We start from the raw sequence: 23,685 nt of genomic DNA on the forward strand, positions 1-23,685 counted from the left end.
GATAGAAGAGAGAGAAAAGAGAAGCAACAACTTACAAAAGAAGGCCATAAGTCAATATCTACTTGAGATGGGAATAAATTATTAAATGGACATACTTTATATTAAACTTATAATTTAATCACATTCATACAGAATGTGAAATGACATTCCACTTCATTCTTTCAAATTATCACTGGAAAAAGGTAAACTTGGAAATAAAAAGATAACTAGTAAGGACCTACTGTATACCACAGGGAACTCTACTCAATACTCAGTAATGGCCTAGGTGGGAAAAGACTCTAAAAAAAAAAGTGGGTATATGTATATGTATAACTGATGCACTTCGCTGTACAGCAAAAACTAACACAATATTGGCAATCAACTATACTCCAATAAAAGCTTTCTAAAGGATAAAGGTTAAAAAAAGAAAAATCATCAAACCTATGTTCAACAGACATAAATAAATAAATAAATTGGTGTTTGTAACATTGAGTAAAGGTAATATTAAAATAATATTTTTCTTATTGCTCCCCCCAAAATATGTATCTTTTTAAAAGAATTAAAAGAGTAGATAAGCACACAAAAAAGTCACCTACAATCCAACCACACAGATAACTACTGTTAACATTTAGTATATAGCCTTCTAAACTATTTTCATATATATGGAAATATATGTATTTTACAAACATGGGGTCATATATAATTATTGATTGTAAACTTCTAAGTTTGTTTAAACTTCTTTCCAGATCACCAAATATTGTTTTGCAATACTAGTTGAAATGCCATACACATTTTCCCAGATACTTCATTTAGTTAGCCCCCTATTTTAGATATTTTAAGTATTTCTTTTTTTACTACCACAAAAAGAGTGATTAAAAGCATTCTTGTAGCTATATCATTGTGCATAAACATGACTGTCCAGCATTAATTCCTAGAAGTGTATTTGCTAGATTAATGGCATGCAGACTACAAAGACTTTTGACATAACTTATTAAACTGTCCAGAAAGTTACTAGCAGTGCTAATTTCCCAGACCTTGACCATCACTGGATTTGATGATACTTGAAATGTTCACTAATTTGATATATAAAAAACTATTCCTCCTTTTATTCCTTTTTAAAAATTACTAACAAGTGAATAATTTTTGCCTATACTTATTACCTATATTTCTTATTTTGAAAAATATCTGTTTATATCTTCTGCCCATCTTTTCAATGTTTGTCTTTCTTAATTGATTTGAATATTAATTTTCTATTTGTCACATGGATTGTCTATATAATTTTTTCCTGTTTGTTTACCAGTTTTTAAAGTATTATTTTGATTTATAGAAATGTAAAATATTTAGGTAATCTAACTTAATATTATATACTTTTTCTTTTTGATTTCTGCTTTGGGAATCTTGTTTAGAAAAGCTTACTTCACCCAAATGTTATACCAATTTCCTACTTACAGTTTCCCCTAGAACTTGTATGGTCTTACTATTAATACTTAAAGTTTTTATTCATCATAGACTTCATTGGATAAGATATATTTATAAGATACTGGGTTGTAAGATATTGAGGGTGGGAGTCTAAATTTAGTTTTTAAATACTTTGTTGGTTGCCCCAACACTATTTATATATGTATTTCATTGATTCTATTTGGCACTTTTTATTCCATACATGTTAACATCTCTGAAACCTGAATGTGTCTGTAATAAACATTTCACAACCTACTTGGCAAGTTTTTTCTTTTCTTAGTGCTACTTGAAATAATAATAAATCCTTTAATTAAGGGCTTCTTAGATTTGACAATCATAGTATTTCCTTCTAATATTTCACTAAGTGTTTCTTCTTTAATTAAAGAATGCACTTGGAATTTTATAAAAATCTCTCCTGGGAATATACTAAAAATTTCCATAAGCTATTCTGGTACTGAACTATTCATACATTCCTAAGCTAAGCCCTACTTTACCATGGCATATTACTCACTCAACACAGTGTTGGTCCTTTTATTTACTTTCATAAATAAGATCAGTCTATAGTTTTCCTTTGTAATGTCTCTGTCACATCTTGGTTTTAGAGGTATGTTCAGTTCAGTTCAGTTGCTCAGTCGTGTCCGACTCTTTTGAGACCCCATGAATCGCAGCACGCCAGGCCTCCCTGTCCATCACCAACTCCCGGAGTTCACCCAAACTCATGTGCATCGAGTCGGTGATGCCATCCAGCCATCTCATCCTCCACCATCCCCTTCTCCTCCTGCCCCCAATCCCAGAGGTATGTTACCTTTGTCAAAGAAGTTGATAAGCTTTCTTCTATTTTCTGTGATTGACACAGTTTATACTAGCATAGGGATAATTTTTTTTTCTGTAAAAGTCTAAGCTGGTTTGTGATAACTCTTGATTGGTTATAGAGTTACTGGTCAATTCATTTATAATTCTTCTTTAGTCAAATTTTTTATTTTTAGAAAACTATGCTGAGATTTTAAATTCATGAGAATAGGGTTTTACATAGTATTCTCTTACATTTTCTGTATCTGATTTTATCCCATTTTCATTCCTAGTGTTTTGACATTCCTATGTTCCTTTCTTGTTTCTTTTCTATTTGGCTTGATAGAAATAGTTCTCTTCATTGGTCTTTTCGAAGATCAACTTTTTGGATTTACTTAATTCTAATATTTTATTTTTCAAGTTAATTTATCTAAGTGCCTTTAATATCTTCTGTTTGCCTCTGATTTTCCACCTGATTGCCTATGATGTGCCTAGATGTGGCTTTCTTTAAATTCATCCTGCTTCAGTTTTGTAGCATTGTTTGAATCTGTGACCTGAGTTTTTTCCTCAGTTTGAGAAAATTCTTGACTATCATGTCCTTCAAATGTTGCTTCTTTCCCATTATCTTTTTCTTCCCTTTCTGTGGTTCTAATATATTTGGAAAAGACTCTGATGCTGGGAGGGATTGGGGGCAGGAGGAGAAGGGGACGACAGAGGATGAGATGGCTGGATGGCATCACTGACTCCATGGACAAGAGTTTGGGTGAACTCCGGGAGTTGGTGACGGACAGGGAGGCCTGGCGTGCTGAATTCATGGGGTCGCAAAGAGTCGGAAATGACTGAGCAACTGAACTGAACTGAACTGAATATATTAAACCTGAAACTGTGTATCTTATATTACCTTACCAATACCTTTTCATATTTCTAGCTCTCTTGGCTTGTCTGAATCTATCTACTTACCTGTTTTCTGTTCATTAGCCCTGCATTCTTCTATGTCTCATACGATATTAAATTCATCTCATGTGTTTCTATTTCAGTTATTGCATTTTCAGACCTAGAACTATTTTATTCTTAACAACAGATTTCTGTTCTCTGGTGAAATTCTCCATCTTGCAATCTATTTTCATAAATATATTAATCACAGTTATTTTAAATCTGTGCCTGATGACTTGACTATCTGGATGTCTGAGCCATTTACAGACCTGTTTCTTCTGTCAGTTTATTTCCCTTGGTCCTTTACTTTGGTATGCCTGGTAATTTTTGATGAATGCCAGACATTGTGTATGAAAAATTGGACTCTGAATGATGATGATGTAATCTTCTACAGAGGGTTTATCCTATTCTCTGATAGGCAGCTGGAATGGGGTGGGGAAGGGGGAAAGATTAACTTAATCTAATCAGGGACTGAACTCAGTTGGGGTTGGGTTGCAGTTTTTGATAAATTTGGTCTACCTTTGATTTGTCCCCATTATACTGGTGTGCTAAAGCTCAAAAAAGACTATTGTTATAATTTTTAAAACTTTGGGATATAGTTGCTGAACATAAACAATATTAAAAACCAATTATATAAATTTAGAATTAAATTATAAACAAAGATAATACACATTCAAAATTCACCTCTTCTAAATTTTCAACTAAATTTAACTATTGTTCTATGCTATTTACATCTGTGTATTTGTATTATAAAAATACTGTATAATGATGTTACTACACATCTCTTGTCAACTCCACATTCAGTAATATGAGAGTTGTAACTTGAAATAGCCTAAGGTGGAAGTATCTGCACCACAAGAATCAGCAAGCCCTACCAATCAGGGTTTATCATTTTGTAGATTGTTTGGACCAGCTGTTCTCAACTGTTGGTAATTGTGGCTGCCCACCCCCACCCCAGGGTATTTGACAATTCTTGGGATTATATTTGTCATGATGGTGGGGAGGGGGTGGGAGAAAAAGAGGGACAAGAGCTACAGCTATCTGGTGGGTAGAGAATAAGGATGGCCTAAACATCCAAAAATGTATAGGGCAGCCCCCTATGACCAGGTATTATCCAGCCCAAACGTCAATAGTACTAAGGCTAAGAAATCCTAGTCTCCTGGCATTTCTGCTTCTAAACATCTGGAATCTTTACCTTTCTCCCATTGCCTAGAACTGGCAAACGCCTTTGAGGAAAGAAGTGAGCATTTTATCCCAGTTTATTTTGTTGTTCCTACTGTAATTTTTCTAGTGTTTTGAGTCACTATTTAGTTCAGTTGTTTTTAATCCTTCTTATATTTAATAAACATGTTTGACTGCATTTGATATCACTTTCGGTAGCTGACCTTGTCTATTTTCGCTTTCTGCTCTTTTGGTGTCCTTGTAAAAGGTCCCAGCCATGTCCATCTCTGCCTTAGTTGGAATAGGTGCATCTTTGCAGTTGCAAGCAGTGCTACTGTTGCAAGAAGCATCCACTAAAATTAAGTTCCCTGAGAGGTCTCTAGATGTTAGCTTGAAAAGGGTGGCAGGGGGTAACAACTTAGAGACTCCAAGTTTTTATTTATACTTCTACCATTCCAGTATCAACTTGAATCATTTAACTCTGCTGTTACTCTTGATTTACTGGAACTAAAGCCATTTATTTAATAAATAATTTAAGTAGCCAGGCTATGTAGCGTCTTAGCTCAGTTGGTAAAGAATCCACCTGCAGTGCAGGAGACCTGGAGTCAATCCCTGGGTTGAGAAGATCTCTGGAGAAGGGAAAGGCTACCCATTCCAGTATTCTGGCCTGGAGAATTTAATGGACTGTACAGTCCATGGGGTTGAAAAGAGTCAGACACTACTGAGCGACTTTCACTTTCATACCCCTGCACAGGGTGCAGATGTTAGCTGCAAAAGTCCTACATCATGACCTCTTCTCTCTAGAGGTTTCTAGATTTGTTAGGGACAGACTTGTAAGTAACTAATGTATTAAAACTCTCAGTTACTTCATCTAAGTTCCATTATTTGGGGAATTTAGAATCCACATTAAATTATTGGATAGAAACTGACTTAATTTTAGATTTGTATGCTACTTATATTTTACCATGTAAAATTTTAAAGCTGCAGTCTTCACAAACCTTATTTATATTTATATCTTTATATCTTTTTAAAGTATCTAAAAATTGAAAAAAAAATCTTTTGACCTCACTGCACAGCATGTGGGATCTTAGTTCCCCAAGCAGGAATTGAATCTGCACACCCTGCATTGGCAGCATGGGGAGTCCTAACCACTGGACCACCAGCAAAGTCCCTTAACTATTTTCTAAATTGAAGTATAGTTATTTTACAATGTTGTGTTAGTTTCAGATATATGGCAAAGTGTATCAGTTATACATATATGTACATATGTTTGTTCTTCAGAATCTTTTTCATTATAGGTTATTAGGACTATAGTTCCTCATGGGTCCTTACGGTTTATCTAGTTTATATATAATAGTATGTATATGTTAATCCCAAACTCCTAATTTACCTCTCCCCATCACTATCCCCTTTGGTAAACATGAATTTCTTTGCTTTCTGGGTCTGTGAGTCTATTTCTGCTTTGTAAATAAGTTCATTTGTATCTTTTTCTTAGATTCTACATGTAAGTGATATCATGATATTCATCTTTCTCTGACTTATTTCACTTAATAATCTCTAGGTCCTCCATGTTGCTGCATATGGCATGTCATTCTTTTTATGGCTAACTAATATTCCATTGTATATATGTGCCACATCTTTATCTGTTCATCTGTCTATGGACATTTAGGTTGTTTCTATGTCTTGGCTATTGTAAACAGTGCTGTTATGAACACTGGGGTTCATGCATCTTTTCTAATTATAGTTTTGTCTGGATATATGCCCAGGAGCAGGATTGCAGGATCATATGGTAACTATTTTTAGTTTTTTGGGGAATCTCCATACTGTTTCCCACAGTGCCTGCACCAACAGTGTAGGAGGGTGCCCTTTTCTCCACACCCTCTCCAGCATTTATTATTTGTAGACTTTGATGATGGCCAGTCTGACAGGTATGAGGTGATACCTCATTGCAGTTTTGATTTGCATTTCTCTACTGACTGCTGATATTGAGCATCTTTTCAAGTGCCTGTTGGTCATCTGTATATCTTATTTGGAAAAATGTCTATTCTTTTATCAGGTTGTTTGCCTTTTTGCAAGCCGGATGAGTTGTTCTTTATATCTTTTATAGCATGTTTATGTGTTTATTTCATTTGGTACAGAAGTACTATCAGTTAGAAAGGGCTAATGTTATTCTTACCATTTTACAGATGAGAAAAATGAGGTGGAATGTTTAAGTAACTTGCTCACGGTTATGCAGTTAAGTCCATGCTGGAACTTCATAAAACTTTATTTCCGCTTGGTACTCTGGATAGCTTCTGCACTTTTCTTTGATAATATTATGTGGTGGGTCACTTATCCATGTATAAGACACACTGAAGACATGTATCTGAGTGAAAATTTATGCAATTCTCATTGAACTGATGACCATGTTTTGAAAAAAGTATTATTCATTTATAAGAAGAGCAGCTTTGTGGACTGCCTCAGAAGTACTGGCTAAAACTTGTACATTATAAACTGTCTTCAAATAATTTCAAAGTCTGTGAATGGGAATAACAGATGTTCATTAATTTTCTGATGTATTTTCATATAATTAGGATAAATTTACATGAATTATAGTTTTAAAAGTTTTGCCTATTATGTTTCCCAATTTATTATGCATTCTAATTCACTAAGAAAAAACTAATCTATTTCTGTCTACATTGGAAAAATTAAACAACTAGGATTTAGTTAAGGGAATAGAAGGCAAGATTACCTTTCCCCATTTTTCCCCATTCCAAGATACACAGACAGTGCTGTACCCAATGTCAACTATCCAAAGATTTTATGTGTAATTATCACTTCAATTTTTCTATATGTGTCTATGTAGTTTTTAATTAGAGAAATGCAGTTACAATCATCTTTGCATATTGTCAGACTTTGAATCATGCCTTACTCTAGTTTTCAAGTTTCTCAAACTGGAGTTGTTCTTTATGTTATGCTATGCTTTTATGATTTTACTATTTATGCTTTTCTTTTGATGGTTTAATGAATCAGGTTTAATTAGTCAGAAAAACTAACAATATTTTTCTCTCCCTATCTTTGCCAGTAATTCCATGAAGTACTTTTCTTTCATTCTAGCTGTGGTCTTGCCCTGAGCTTTCAGGTGATTTGAAGACAGAACAGTAATTCTCTACATTACAGATGCTTTCCCTGTATATCATTGTATGTATGGACAAGACAGAAAGGATCAATGGGATGAGAGAAGTCAATTTGGTATTCTCTTCAAAATAATATATGAGTTATTTAGATATAACAAAAGTTTAAGTCACTACTCAGAAATCTAGTTCATTTCATAATGGTTTCACCATACTGGAGAGCTTACTTTGTTAAAGGATTTAGAATGAGGTGAAGGGCAATTCAGGTCTTTTAAATTCAAGTTAAATGTACTTTGTTAAAGGTTAAGAAACATTTGCTAGAATTATGAACAATTTCCAGCTAGAGTTCCATAAAAAGAAAGCTTGAAGTTAAATTCATGCTACTCTTCCTGGTAGAATTCCATAGTGACTGGAATGGTTTATGAGTAGATATCATATGGATAGGAAAAGAATTGGAAGAATGGAATTTGAATAGAAAGTAAGGATGAAAAACTCCTTCATTCTTCCCCTATCTCCTCCCCCTCTGTGCTTCCAACACACACACACACACACACACACACACACACCACTCTATCAGAAGAGGGAAAACTTATGTTGAAAGTCTCCTTTAGTAATAATAAATGGAATAGAATAGTTGAATAAATTGTGTGTGGTACTGAACTGGAATTTCTTCAGTGAAATGGCTTATGTTCTTAGAGAGCTGAAAAAAGGCTTAAATCTTCTAGTAGCCTGGAATAAGATTGCACAGGAGGCGCATGTGAAATGCAGCATGTGTGAACAGTTCTGCCGCAGAGTCCCATCTGAAACAGCAACATAGCTGGAGCAGTGACTCACCACACTAACATCTACTGTTAACAGACAGACGCTCTCTAGTAAAGCCTGCACTTTCTCATGTTAGAAGGAGCTTCTTAGACTGTTGTGATGGTATGATACGTTCCTCAAACTTGGTCAGGCCACTTGAATTTAACATTGTTGAATACTTGCCATATACTTGGCATTTTTCTTACACCTGTTTGGTTTTATTTTCCCCACTTTATAGGTGATGAATTTGAGGTCACACATCTGGCTTGGTATTCAATTCAACCCATCAATTGATTTCAGCCCGTGCTTGTTCTGATTGTCTGATAAAAATGAAGATATAAAGAAATTTCAAGATAGAAGGAAAGACATTTAAAAGAGCTCATGTCAGGTGGCCTCAATTTTCTCAGAAATATAGGGACAGAATTTAAAACAGAAAAGTGATAAAAAAAAATTTGGAACACAGTTCCTTGAGAAACTGTAACGGGGGGTTAGTAGTGAAAATAAAATGACTTTCCAGTTTTAATAACTAGAATCCAGCCCAGAAATCCAACTGCTGCCCTACTTCTCAGATGGTAAATGGCCTGATGGCTTCCTAAACACTGGCTACATCTTCCTGCTCAGACTCCAAGGGACTTCCCTGAGGATAGCCGCCAGCCTGAAGCTGAGTTCTTCTTAATGACCTGCCATGATGCATCTGCTTATTTTGATTCAGCCCTCCCTGATGCCGGGAAAGATTGAGGGCAGGAGGAGAACAGGACGACAGAGGGTGAGTTGGCATCATAGATTGAATGGATGTGAGCTTGGGCAAACTCCAGGAGATGGTGAAGGACAGGAAAGCCTGGCGTGCTGCAGTCCACGTAGCAGCAAAGAGTTGGACACGACTGAGCGACTGAACAAGACAACAGCCCTCCCCAGATTGGAAGAGTCTTCAATTTTCAACTTAAATACTATGACAAAGGCAGATTTTTCAAGGAATTGAGGTGTGTGTGTATGTATGTGTGTTGCATTTGTTCAAGTATGCCGAGTAAACTAATCAGATATGAGTGATCAAAATAAAATTTTAAAATTCATTTCCCTATAATTAACTTTGTTCTTTCCTAAAAGTTTGAGTATTACTGTTTTGAATCCATGTACACCATCTGTATGTTCTTCACAAGATACTTATCCTCTCAGTTTCTTCATCTATAAAATGTTTTGCTGTGAAGACTGAGTTAAATACAAAGCACTTAGAACCATAATAAGCAAGAAGTAAGTGCTATGTACTCTTGATTATTATTTACTATTATTATTATCCTCATCATTAGTGAACCTGTGTAAAATGAGCTATTAATTTAGTGCAAGGCCTTATTAGTAAACATGTAGAAAATAAAAACTGTCTTATGTGGCTCCTGAAAACCTTAAAATTATTAGGAGCTGATTAATATGGTTAACATTGAGGTTTATCAGCTGACAAGGAAAAACATTCCCACTGAAGCTACTAAACCCCTGTTTTCTTTTCTTTTCAGCTCCAGAAATCTATCTTGTGAACTGTTCTGGCTTAATTCCCATTTTCATCATGCGTTTGTCTTATTCAAAGTCTTTCCACAGTCTATCTCACAAACTTCTGACATGCCTCTGATCAACAAACAAATATTTGGTGGCTATTTTATGCCAGAGGCTAGAGATATAAATAGATATAAATAGCGCTTCCCTTGTAGTTCAGTTGGTAAAGATCTGTCTGCAACACGGGAGACCCAGGTTTAATCCCTGGGTTGGAAAGATCCTCTGGGAAAGGAAATGGCAACCTCCTCCAGTATTCTTGCCTAGAGAATCCCATGGACAGAGGAGCCTGGCGGGCTATAGTCCACAGGGTCGCAAGAGTCAGACACAACTTAGCGACTAAACCACCAGAGATATAAATACGACTAAGGCATGGCCTTGCAACTGTGGAGTTTACTTACTAGTGAGCAGACAGGCACATAAACAGATAATTACAAAACAAAGTGGGACTTCCCAGGTGGCGCTAGTGGTAGAGAACCCGCCTGCCAATGCAAGAGACCTGAGACACAGATTCAATTTCTGGGTCAGGAAGATCCCCCGGAGGAGGGCATGGCAACCCACACCAGGATTCTTGCCTTGGAGAATCCCACGGACAGTGGAGCCTGGAGGACTTCAGTCCACGGGGTTGCAAAGAGTCAGACACGACTGAACAACTTAGCATGCACTCACGCACAGAACAAAGCAGAAAGTGCAATGAAGGAAATGCATGCATACAAGGTGCTATGGGAGCAGAGATGAAGAACACCAGAGTTCACCCTGGAAGGCTCAGATTTGGCTTCTGGAGGAAAGGATGCCAAGGCTTAAAGAATTTCAAGCAGAAACTTAAAAGGCTTCGCTGGGATCCCAAGGCTTCCATATTTGCTCCTTTTAACCCTCTAGACATTTCACCATTACTCCCAACATAACTCACCTCCCAACTCCTTCTGCACCAGTCTCAGAACTGTTTCCTTGAAAAACCCAGTTTTGATCCTATCTCTAATTCCTTACCTCGTATGGCATTCTCTATCAGATGTTCTCTGCCTGGTGGTGTGTTCTCATCTCCTCCATGAAAACAGACCCTACTGGAATACAGTCACATACTCTCCTATTACTCACGAAAGCACTTCAAACAGGTATGTGCAGATTAATGTTGTTTCTCCACAGTTTGTCATTATTTATTATTTATCATATCACACCAACAAAACTATAAATACATTAAGGAAAAAAAGTGTTCACAAATTTATTTTGTTTCACAATACCTGGCAAAGTGTGAGCAAAATCCAAGATGTCAAAAATACTTTCTGAATTAAATTATTTCACCAATGCCTTTTATGGTTTATCTGATGTGCAATAAATTCATTTTATGAAAATTTAGAAGTTCAAATAGCCAGAGAAGAGAACATTCTTACTTCTGTCAGTTAATTTACTAACTGAAAGTCAGTAGTACTATATGAGAAATAAACTTAGCTTGGTAGAATTTGTGAATGTGAAGAAAACGTGAACCATGGAATAAATTACGCAGTTGGTTTATAAAGCAGCCTGTGAATAACGTTCTTGTACTTGGTAAGCAGTAAAAAAGCAGTATATTGTTGAGAGGGAATGTACTTAGGGGAGAGTACAAGTTTTGAATGGCCTTTTATGTAAGGAAGTATTTTATATATACATATATATATCAGTCAAGTAAATGAAGAGAATTATACATATATGTGAATGTGGGCACATACACACACAAAATGAGTGTGAGTAAGGTAACAGAAATGGCAGTTGGAAAAACAACCTTTTCATACTGCTAATGATTTTAAACTCAGCACTTCCTTCTTATTACTTTTTATTTATCTGTTTTCCTCCCACTGTTATTTGTCCTATTGTTCCTCTATTTAGTCTTTTCTGCCGAATTTTCTCTCCTCACTCCCTCCTAACAAACAAAACCTCCACACACTTTCTCATTCACACTCATACTAACCCAAGTTAATTGTTCCCACACTTTGTGTTCAAAGTATGAAACCAGCTATATCAAGAGGGGGTCTGACAGTGAAGCCATTAATTCACTAGACTACTGAGTGGCTTTCAAACTTTTGCTCACGAATCCCTAAAAGAATTTTGAATAAAACAGAGACTCTGTGCCAGTTATCAATACATTGCCTCTCACCTCTAAATGTATCTTCCTCACCTGCTTTGCTAAAATGGAGCTGGGACCTTTAAATATTTTTTTTTATTTGTCAGCCAACACGATATTAAACTTTGTCAGTAGAGGACACAGGAGAAGGATACAGGAGAAGGAGGTTTTTCCTTCTTGGTTTCAGTATGCTTTCCAAACAGGCTCCTGCAGAGCCCGCTGCCTCCCTGGCATGTGGCTCACGTGGTGCATGGAGTGTCCCGTATTTGCAGGCCCTAGCAATGGGGACAGCTTCCCCAGCACCCAACTCCCTGGTATACACAGCCTCTCTGGTTGCCGACACTTTGAGCCACGCTGCTTCTCTGGCGATGGCTCCTGTGACTCCAGTATCTCCTCTGCAGCAAGGTGCTGGTTTCAGGGCACGGGGATGAGCAGCGCCTGGTGGCCAGCAGCCTGCCCTGGCACCTCCCTCAGGTAGTTTTGGAGTGGAGGGCCCCCAGTGAGACACTTCCCTGCAAAGAGCTTTCCCCAGCACCCCAGAAGGGAGGTATCCAGTAAATTTCAGGAGGCAGATTCCCAGAAAGTTGCACCATCGTAGCCCCACAGTGACTCCTGGGCCATCAGCCCCTGGAAACAGGGGCAGTTTGCAGGGGAAGCTTTCCCTTGAGGTCTGTCTCAGCCCTAGGGGTCATGGTCACTTCCTGTATTTGCTGTCTCTATATTCTTCAGAATTTCTATTTGCTTCTTACCTACCAATCCCTCATCACCACCATTCTCTGTCACATGTAGTCATTCTCTGTATTAGACTTTCCTGTTCAAATTATTGTGTGGCTTCTGTATCCAGATTGGGTGCTGACTGATACACACTTCCTCATACATTTTAATGTGATAGCTAAAATTTCTTACCAAGAAGTTAAATAATTGAAAAAAGATAAATTATCTGGTGTTCTGAATATAGATATTCTTAAAATATATTTTTGTCAAAACCGTAGAGTGATGTATCTAGATCAGTTAACGAATGGAGAAGACTACTGTATAAACTGATTGCAAACTGTCTCAAGTAAATTGGATTTATTTCCTGTACACACATATATACACAAAGACTTTCATCTAAAAATTTTGAACAAATATGTCTGTACATGTTTTCATGACACACATCTCACTTATGACTGGTGGAACATGGATAGACAGACAGATAGATGGAGCGATAGATAACAGACAGCTGGCAGGCAGACTGAGTATCTCCAAGATGACATACTGTTTCAATACTTTTTTTTTTTTTTAACCAGTTCAATACTTCTCAATGTTTTATTTTTGGGGTTTTTGCTTTTGTTTTTGTTTTTTTTGGCCTTGCTTTCAAGGGTCTTTCCAGAAGTAATGCATTCCTGAACTGTCATTTTGCTCAATGCCTTAGAGATTTTTACCCTGTGATGATAAATCATAGTAAGCATTGGGATGGGTGGAAGCTATGCCATCCTTTGTGAAGTGGGAGAAGGGGAACCATGACAGAGGAGATTGGAAGGACGAGGTGGCAGACTACAGACTCCCTCAGTAACAGACAGCAGTTTCAAGAAAATGCTTGCATAGGGCTGAGGATCAGAAAATTGCTTCCCTCAAAGCTGTTCATGCCCTGTGGACACCCAGGGTACAAGTTTTCCAGTATGAAGAAAGCAGCGCCAGACCAAAGAACTACTGCATTCTATACTGAAGGCCAAAGAGAGATACTGTTCCCCCTAAAACTGACAAGAAACCAAGTGGGACAAGTTCAGCATTTTTTTTTCATGTAATGTAGACTAAAAATATTAAATTATATTCCATAAAAATTTAGAAACTAAAAGCTTTCCTTACAAGAATGCTAAAGTTTCCTTTAGAGTCAGTATCACATCAAATATGAAACTCCTGAACCCCACCAGTACCTATGGTTGAATAAAGGTCTTGCTTTTACTATTTGTGACTCAAGATGTCACATGGCTTAAATCCTTCATTTACAGTGGCTCTGTTTCTTATTTAAAACAGTGAGTTTTCCTTAGATCCACTACTTCACTGCATCATATAATAAGGAAAGAAATGAAGAATCTTAAACAAAAGCAAAGGAGATGTGGCCAATTTTTACCATTTGGGATATTAACAAGTTTAACATGTCTCGGCAACTATCTTAAGTGTTATATCAACCATTATGACACAAACTAAAGGTGTTGAAATATAAAGACGTGTGTTTTCTGAGAGGAAATGGGTGACAATTTGAAGGGCTGGTTTTTTTTAACAGAATGAATAAATACATAAGAATTCAGAACAGATTCTCAACCAATACTAATGTGCAATAAGGTTTATGCAAGTTAAGAAAGATTTTAAACTCAAAAAAAATTTTTTTAAGGAAACTACTGTTTCCTGTTATTTCTGGAAAATCTGTAAATGCTAGTGTTTTCAAAAGGAAACATTTGCGAGGAGATATTAAGTATGTTTTACAAGCTACACATATCAGATTCTTGTTTGTGCATTTCCCCTAAGAAATTTGTAATTCTGTTTTAAATAAATGACACTTACTCGCAATTAAAGTTTCTTTTTATTCCCCTAAATCAGCATCTCCATGGGGAGTATGGGGCTCCTAGGATTTTTTTCTTCCTAAATAAATACATTTTTAATAAAGAGTTTTCTTTCTTGGATAACATCCATAATCTCTAGAATACAATGTCTGACTTAACTATTCCATTAAAAAAAAAAATCTATGTACTGCCTGTTTTATAGTAATCTATTGGGATCTTTAAAATAAAAGATTTTCGATCAATGCAAAACTTTAAACTCAGAGTATGTAATTTACTTACATATGTATAAATATTTGTTATAATTCCCACTTGACTGTCAATAAAGGTATTGCCCTTTACTGCAGAAGTGTGAATAATCCAGTTGGTGGATAATATTCAATCTGAAGGATGCATGTAAAGAACTTCCAATATGGTCCAATAAATAAATTTAGGGCCATCACTTGGTGATAGAAAAATAAATAAATATAGACATTTTTATGTTCACCAAAATCTCTTTCATAGCTCTGCTAAGCACCTTGGTTACTGAGATGAACAAGTTAATGCTAGGTATTTTAAAAGATTCGAGTAACAAGAAATCAGCCAAACTGATTTCTACCGAACTGGTAATTTATTATGAAAGCCAATAATTACTTTTGTTTTGTGGTGGGGGGGCAGGGAGTAGAAAAATGAGAAATAAGAAAATTTAGGAATGGGAAGATCGAATGTGAACAGGCAAAATCAAGCTCGTTACCATCTGTGATTTGCTCACATCCTTAGGTTTTTAATATACTTACTTAAACAACGGAGTTCCACAAACAACACATTTGTATATTCCAGGATCTTTGTGATGTGTATATTCTCCTTCGAAGGCACTGATACACAATAAACAGAGAATAAAAAAAATTAAACAAAGTTAGCATTATTTCTTATAGAACGTATTTGCTTAAAATATATTTCTCTAATAAATCTTTCAAGGGCTTTTTGTTTTAAAATGAGAACAGACCAAACATATGGAAATCTGAACATTACTAATATATTTCAAATCTGTATAATAAAATGTGCATATAACTACTGCAAACTAATACAGGTTAAATTTAAAAAAAAATCAAGCCGTCTAGTCATGTAATGCTTAGAAACTTTTTTTCCTATTAAAAAAAAAGCTTGTAGTTCAGATTCACAGAGAAAAACATTATTACATGAGATTTCTGCTCCTCTACAGTGTCCAAGAATGTATACCAGAAAATACAGAAGGGTTCAACACTTCAAGTGGAAGGAGTCTTGTTTTCTGGTTTGAAAAGGAATATTGCAGCTTTAAGGGAATATTTTTCTAAGTTAACAATCTTAAAGGCTAGGAGGTCATTCAGCTAATACAAATCAGCTGTGCTAGCCCAACAAAAAGTCTATGTGCTCTGCAGCTTGTTTTTATTATCCTTTCACCCTCTTTATGAGGTCCAATTTTTTATAAACAGAATTTTTAAGAATGACCTAATCTCTAGTTGTTTGTGTGCATTAAATCATTTTGCTAGTCATGTACACAACAGGACGAGTGGACGTCTCGGGCGAGACCCGAGTCCATCTCTAGCTCCTTGCGGGGTGAGGGTGGACTTTGTCAGAGATTCAACATTTGGTCAAGTCAGTAAACAGTATATACTGTGACAGGAAGAGAGTGTTGCCTATTAACAAAGACCCCATGTGTGGTAAAGAGCTCTTTCAGTTCATGAATGAAAACAAGAAGTTACATCATTAATAAATTTGGATCAGAGGTAAGTTACGGCCTTATGCCAAGCTCCATGGTATAAATTAGACAACAGAATGGTCAGACTCTGGCAAGTTACCTTTGAGCTGGAATCAGCTGAGAGAGACTTTATTCACCAAAAACAGTCTTGGAAGTGAACAAACTCTTTTTTCAGGACTTAGGGCGAACTTCCAAGGACCAAAGCCATGTGAGGGCAGTTATTGAAAATTTTTGACATTCCAACCACAAATGAGCCAATAAATACTTTCTCCACATGTGCTTCAAAAAGAAATTGGAGTGGGGTAGAAAGGAACTAAATTATGCTACCTTCTTTTTGCAGCCAAAACATCTATACTTACAATGGCCACCTTCAAATTTTCAGCATCCTGGCAAAGTGCCATTCCCTCATGGTTTTGCTTACTGTGATGTCTTCCCAAAAAATGTACCTAAATCGCTATTACTTCCACACATTTTGTAGTAAACTAAAAACAGGCCCTTAACAAAAGCCTTGTGACTTTACAAAAGATAGAGTGTTCATTAAATGGGGGAAAGAATAAATAAAACTTAGTCTTAATCTAAACAATACCATTTTCAACCTTTTCAAGGATACTAATTTGTAGACTTTAGCAAATAAGTGCAGAATCCTTTGACTTAAATGGCAAGGGAGAGGATTCAAAGGTTGGAGCAGGGGTACAGACGATGAAGAAAACTAGCTCTTGCCTAATGACATGCTCGTAAGCTTGCCTTACCTTTCGGTCCCTTTCTCCTGAGTGACATGGTATTGCAGGGGTGTTAGCCGCTTCCTCAGTTCCTGCTGGGAAAAGACCACCTTACAGTTCTTTTTATCCCTACATGACCCTGGAAAAAGAGAGGATATGGGAGAAGGAGGACTTTTAGCTTCAATCCTAAATAATTGCTTTGGCTGACCGCCACAACACAGCTTCTGCTGTCACTTGTCAATGACCAGAGCAGTCCCTAACACACTCGACAAACTTACCTGAACTGCAGTTACTTCTCTCAATTTAGAAAGAAAGGTACTCAAGATTCAAGAGATTCCACTGGTGCACTAATGATGTGCTACAGCCAAAGCTGCTAGCACGAGACAGTAAAAACCCATTGAACATTCACAAAATGGGAATACATCCTTTATGTCTTCCAATACCTTGAATTTTTTTTACAAACAAATTCAAAAAGCATAACTATTTATAAGCATTTCTGCTGTATGTATAAGATGATGGGCATATTATGTTAAACAGTAACTCTCCATTCAATTAGTAGAAGAGCTTGAAACCGTCCTCCTTCAATTTCCATCCTGGGTGATTTAAATACTATCCTAGTTATTTACGGAACCTGAGAGATGCATTTTTCCACAACTAGGAATTGCTATTCTTTGTGATTCTGTTGGGGCTTCCCCAGTGGCTCAGCTGGTAAAGAATCTGCTGGAATGCAGGAGACAGAGGAGACGGGAGTTCGATCCCTGAGTTGGGAATATCCCCTGGAGAAGGGAAGGGCTACCCACTCCAGTATTCTTCCTGAAAAATTCCATGAACAGAGAAGCCTGGAGGGCTACAGTCCATAGGGTTGCAGAGTCGGAAAAACTGAAGCAAATGAGCACAGCACAGTCATTCTGTCTGTGGCCTCACCGGGTTCTGAAGAGTCCTTTAAAATAAATATCTCTTGCAAGACTGTATCTCACCGTGTTTAAATGGGCAAGAAACTTGTAACAGACTCCAGAAGAAGGCATGTATACTAATATAGTTTCAAGAAGTTCCAAAAAAAGAGTGAGAAAAATAAGGAAGGTGGGAAAGACAAAGAAAAGAAAATTGGATTTTATTTACGGACCTATATTTTCCTTTTGTAAAGTATACCTAGGAAGACTTCACTGATTAAATGCATTTCAATGGTAAAATAATTTTAATGTGATTCTAATAACAATGTTAGCTTTTATTTCAACTTATATAGTCTGCAGTAAAATGTCCAGACAACACCTGCTTATATGTGTTATTCTGTCTTACCTGAACAAATGACTGAAGAGAAATACAGTCAGTTCTCTGTATCCGTGGGTTTCACAACTGCAAACTCAACCAAACACGATGGAAAATATTCACCAGCCCCCTAAAATTCCAGAAAGTTCCAAAATGCAAACCTTGAGTTTGCCATGCTAAAGCAACTATTAATACAGCATTTACATTGTATTAGGTATTATTACAAGCAATCTAAAGATGATTTAAAGTATAAAGGAAGATGTGCATAGGTTATATGTAAATACTATGCCAATTTATATAAGGAACCTGAGAATCCTCAGATTTTGGTAACTGCAATCCCCCATGAATACTGAGGGATACCTTTAACTACAGACATGGCAACCCTTACTCAACGCAGTAAAGTTGCTTTTCTTTGCTTTTGCATCACAGGGTGAAAGAGGCATGCATATGGCCCTACGTGCAAAAAATTTCTTACCATGTTTTGAAGTTACTAAGAGAAAGCTTGCTTAAGTTTCCAGAATAGTAAAAACTTCTTTGGAAACCTAAAAAAAAATATGATTGAGGAGTAAAAATGCTTCCTACTCCTTTTACTTTAAGGCACCTAGTGTCATAGTATATGAGATCACTGGAATTATAACAAGAGACAATTAACTAACCACTGACCCTGACTCCTCAGAAGAAGGATATCAGCTTCCAGAATCAGGGCCACCAGGACAGAGTGACTGATTCTCTATGAGAAAATATGGAGGCAGGAAAAGAGCAAACCAGAGGCAAACGGAAAAGCACACCTCGGAGCAGGCCTGTGGGTTGTCAAACAGCACCTCTTCCAACCTTCCACAGAGCATGGTTGGTGCTGCTCTGGCCTGAAATGAGCCATAGGAATGAATAGCCGCCATGTCACTCACCTCAGTGGACCCCCTATTACACCAGGCTTTATCCAAATACCTACTACTTACACTTTTTATATCTTCTAAGAGACAGACAGAAATGTTTCCTGAGAAATGTCTGTCTGATCAGAACAAGCCTCTCCACAGCTTGAAAGCAGAACTGGCTGTGAGAGGTGAGTCTCCACTCAATTCGCTACAGACATCTTAAAAGGTGTTTTTTGTTTCTGTTTCTTTATATGTTGGAAGGGTTGTATCTTTGTTGATTTCGTCCAGAAAAATTCATTAATTGCAAACCTAATATGACAAAAATATCTTGGTTAAAATTATTCTTTGCAGTGGCACAGATAATTAAACTCTGTACAGTTAAACAATTCTGAAACAATTCTGTCCAAAATATTTTTGTTAATATATGTTCATTCATACAAAAAGACCAATTGTGTTCCCAAAGTTGAGAGAACTAAGCTACCCATCTGTATGTCATTTAGTACAAGAGAAGCAACTGCAGGTTTAAATTACATGGTATTGGATTGCAATTTCCTAACATTGGATGCTTTTCTGCTTTTTTACCTTGAGTCATTTACTAAGGAGTGTTCATAAAAAGTAGCTTAAAGCACAGATGCTTGCAAATCGTTTAGGCAAAGATGTTTCTCTCTTTTTCATTCTCCTTCTCTCCAAAAATCTCTCTTTTCTGAAGAAAAAGAATAAAACTGTTGGTCAGTATTGACGAACCATGTCAAGTATTTGTACAAGGAGAGAAGGTAAAATTGAAAACATCTGATTGAAGTAAATAATACAAACATAAAAGCTTTGCTGGTGAATGAAGGGTATTGAAAAGACTTTATTTCATAGATTAGAAATTACTTTTGATCTAAACATTCTTAAAAGCAGATTGTTTTCCACTATAAACCATCTCATTAGTCGTGCTACAGAGACCTCATTTTAATGGCAAGCTTTGAAAGCATGCTGCTGTACTCTTTTGTTAGGCTCCGTCTTATTTTGAGGGGTGGGGGGCGGGGGTAAAGATTTCATTCCAGCTTTCTTTGTTTGTCTTTCAAGAACCACTAAAGCAGTATTCACACAAATTTTGTAGGAATGTGCCCTATGTCATAGCCTACAAATTATTTGGTTTTGGTGCACTTAAAGGTCATCTTCCAAATTAACAAAATTTTCCTACATCCTGGCTTTTCAACCTTAAATATAAATATTGTTTCCTAACTGTAAGTGAGGTTTGTTCTTTAAGAAATGCTAGTGTTTATTTAAAGTTGTCAAACTTTGTACATTTTTATTCTTTGGTCATACTATGTTCTCAAAATAATTAGGCTTTTAAAGTGTGCCTAATAGCAAAAGGAAGTGTGTGTGGACTAGAAACAACTATTGTGATTTAATACGAAACAATGAGAAGTTAGTCAAATTTTAATAAATTTCTTGCCACATAGTTTAATAATAATATGCTTTCCTGGACAGTTGAAAGCTATACTCTTACATTAGCCCTCCTCGCATCATAACCAAAACCTGGCATATATAAACACAGAAAGGCTTCACTTTTGTCTCTAATTTTCCTTCTCCCTATCAGACTCACTTTTCTAAAGTCATGTGGTGCCACTGTTAATTTCGGAGAAATCATTTCATTTTGAAATTCTAGAATAATTCATTGGATGGTTTCCCTTTACTATCTGCACTTAGGTACTGTAATTTTCTTATTACACAGGGTAATTTAACATTAGCATTATATGACATCTGTTCAATGACCCCTAAATTGACTTAGAAGTATGTTAGGAAAAGATTTTTCTCTTTATTTAAATGCTTAATAGAGTACTTTGAAGCCACTAGTGTGTGTATCTATATACAAGCAACACAAAGCATACCTGCCAGGGCGATATTGCTACCTTGGTATTTGATCAAAACGTCATTCCTTACGGAGGAAGTTTGGTATATATCAGATCCACCTTGAACCCAATCCAAGGGCATTTATTTGCTAAAATATGCCCAAAGTCTCTTTTTATATCAAAGCTTGTTCCATATGGTTGCCTTGAATCCAGTATTGACTTGAATCAGAGTTCACTTCCTGCCTCTGCTTCCTCGTCATGGGACCTTAGACAAATGGGTCTCTCTCTACGTACTACTACCCTCAGAAGTCTGCTATGAGAATCACAACAATTAGCAGTTAACAAACACTGTCTAAACAAATACAGTATTAAATTATCATTTTGATTACAGTGAATTCTGAAGTTAAAACTGTACTTTAGAAGATAACCAGATCAGGCATTTCAGTGTGCTAAAATATTTTATTGATAATTATTTTTCTAAAATGATTCTCTTGAGATAGTATTTTCCTCACAAGTTCTCTTTAAAAATGATTCGAACAAGAATTGGAAGAAGAAAAGAAAATTAAAATTTGAGTAACTACTCTGTGCCAGTCATATTTCCAGGCACTTTCTCATAACTACATTTAATCCTCTCAATAATGCTAGGAGGTAGATGTCAAGTCCATTTTACAGATACAGAAACTGAGGCTCAGAGAGGTTATAACATAACTTACTAAGGACAAACAGCAAAAAGATATACTGACTCAAATCTCAGGCTGTCAGAGTACAAAACCCATGGAAAAATTAAGCTACAAATTTCTTCTTTCTTCCTAAATTATATGATAACTTTCAACTTGAAAACTATCACTAACAACTAAAAATAACGAGAGGAAAGTAATGATCCCTGTAATACATCCAGAAAGTAAAAACATTTACCTATTAGCCAATGTCTGTTTTACCTGGGTTCACTCCTTCAGCAGAGGGTCAGTGACAAGGTTCAAATGGGATTCTCACAATGTCTATAAAATGTTGAAAGGCTTTTAAAATTCTTGTTAAGAAGTAAATCAAATCTGTAACCTAAATCTTAGGGCACTTTTAAGATATAAATCTTATATTTCAGTGTGAAAAATCAAAACAAAACAAAATCTAAAGATTCTATAATTTTAATTTTGGTCCTAGGATCAGAAAAAAATAAAACTATTATTTTCCCAATATAGTAAGTGAATTAGAGATGATAAGACTATCTTATTTTCCTTTGAGAAAAGCTCATGTTGAAATATCTTGCCACTGTATTTAAAAATGGTATATTTCAATTTTCACTATAAATTATAATTTTTAGTCGGTTATTAGTCTGTCATTTTGGAAAGTTCAAGAAACTTTTATTCCAGATGTAGTAGTGTTAGGAATTTCTAAATAAGTGTGCATTTATAAAAGCCAAGTCTAGCCCATTTTTACAATAGAATATAAAATTATACACCATGAACCATTTTTCCTTGTGTTTTGTTTTGCATTCTAGTAATTTAATAAAGGTTTTTTTAAAAATGCATAACACAAGAAAGAAAAGCTCCATCCTTGTAAAAGAATGCTCAATTCTTTTGATTTTTTTTCTTTCAGCATGGACCTATAAAGGAAAAACGTTCCTGAGATGAACATACCATCTAAAACATCATGACACTGGCTTCAGATCTGGGGTTTCCATGAAACCAGGGCTGCAGGGCTTACTTTGAGGACCACCGATACGACGTTTTTCTTACTGGTTTTTTAAGTCATCAAAATTGTTAAGCGTTTACAGAGTACTCGGCTAAGTAAAATACTCATTCATTCAACAATTATTTACTGAGCACCTACTCATGTGCACTCAGTCATATCTGACTCTGCCACTCTGTGGACTGTAGCTCACCAGATACCTCTGTCCATGGGATTCTCTAGGCAACAATATTGGAGTGGGTTGCCATTTCCTTCTCCAGGGGATCTTCCTGACTTAGGGATCGACACTTGGCAGGTAGATTCTTTACCACTGCCCTACCTGGGAAGCCCTGCTGCTGCTGCTGCTGCTAAGTCGCTTCAGTAGTGTCTGACTTTGTGCAACCCCATAGACGGCAGCCCACCAGGCTCCCCCGTCCCTGGGATTCTCCAGTCAAGAACACTGGAGTGGGTTGCCATTTCCTTCTCCAGGGAAGCCCTGAGCACCTACTATATTCTGGCATTATTCTAGGCACTTAAGATATATCTGTGAGCAAAATCAAGATCCTTTCATGGAGCTGCCATCCCAGCAGGGGTAGAAAACAGATAAAATACAATGAAAATAAATAAGAAAATTATATAGCCTCTCAGAAGGTGATAAGTATACAGGATGGGGAACAAAAGGTAAAACTGAGCAGAGCAAAGAAGACTGGGAGTGCTAGAAGTAAGGGCTATAACCTTAAATAGAATGGTCAAGGTAAGCCTCACAGAGGTAATATTTGAGCCCAGCCCTGAAGGAGGAGAAGTTATCTGTGTTACTATCTGAAGGAAGAGCTTCCTGAACACCTGGGGAAAACAGCCAATGTGAGAGACTGTTGTTGTTGTTCACTCAGTCATGTCCAGCTCTTTGTGACTCCATGGACTGGAGCATGCCAGGCCTCCCTGTCCCTCACTATCTGTAAGATATGTAAGAGATGAATACACTAAAAAGTTCTAGTCCAGTGGTAGAGATGGAGACAAGTAACTACAAAGCAAATACTAAAACTTGAATATGAATAGTGTAGATAGTTCAGTCGCTCAGTCGTGTCCAACTCTTTGTGACCCCATGTACTGCAGCATGCCAGGCTTCCCTGTCTATCACTAACTCCCAGAGTTTACTCAAACTCATGTCCATTGAGTCGGTGATGTCATCCAACCACC

General features: G+C 36.5%; 1 protein-coding gene across 5 annotated transcripts in view; it reads right to left on the reverse strand.

Moving 5' to 3' along the window:
* The window catches only part of MSRB3 (methionine sulfoxide reductase B3), a 179,318-nt gene that overhangs the window by 102,378 nt on the left and 53,255 nt on the right, over window positions 1-23,685 (reverse strand). For all 5 annotated transcript variants that reach the window (XR_009736440.1, XM_061416580.1, XM_061416582.1 and 2 more), the window contains 2 exons: window positions 16,875-16,983; window positions 15,185-15,262 (listed from right to left, as the gene is read on the reverse strand). Coding sequence is in view for 4 of the 5 variants with exons in the window: in XM_061416580.1 (XP_061272564.1) it covers window positions 15,185-15,262; window positions 16,875-16,983 (187 nt within the window). In the remaining variant the exon portion in view is untranslated. The remainder of the gene's footprint in view (window positions 1-15,184; window positions 15,263-16,874; window positions 16,984-23,685) is intronic.

Source organism: Bos javanicus, chromosome 5, assembly GCF_032452875.1.
Source record: "Bos javanicus breed banteng chromosome 5, ARS-OSU_banteng_1.0, whole genome shotgun sequence".
Taxonomy (NCBI): Eukaryota; Metazoa; Chordata; class Mammalia; order Artiodactyla; family Bovidae; genus Bos; species Bos javanicus.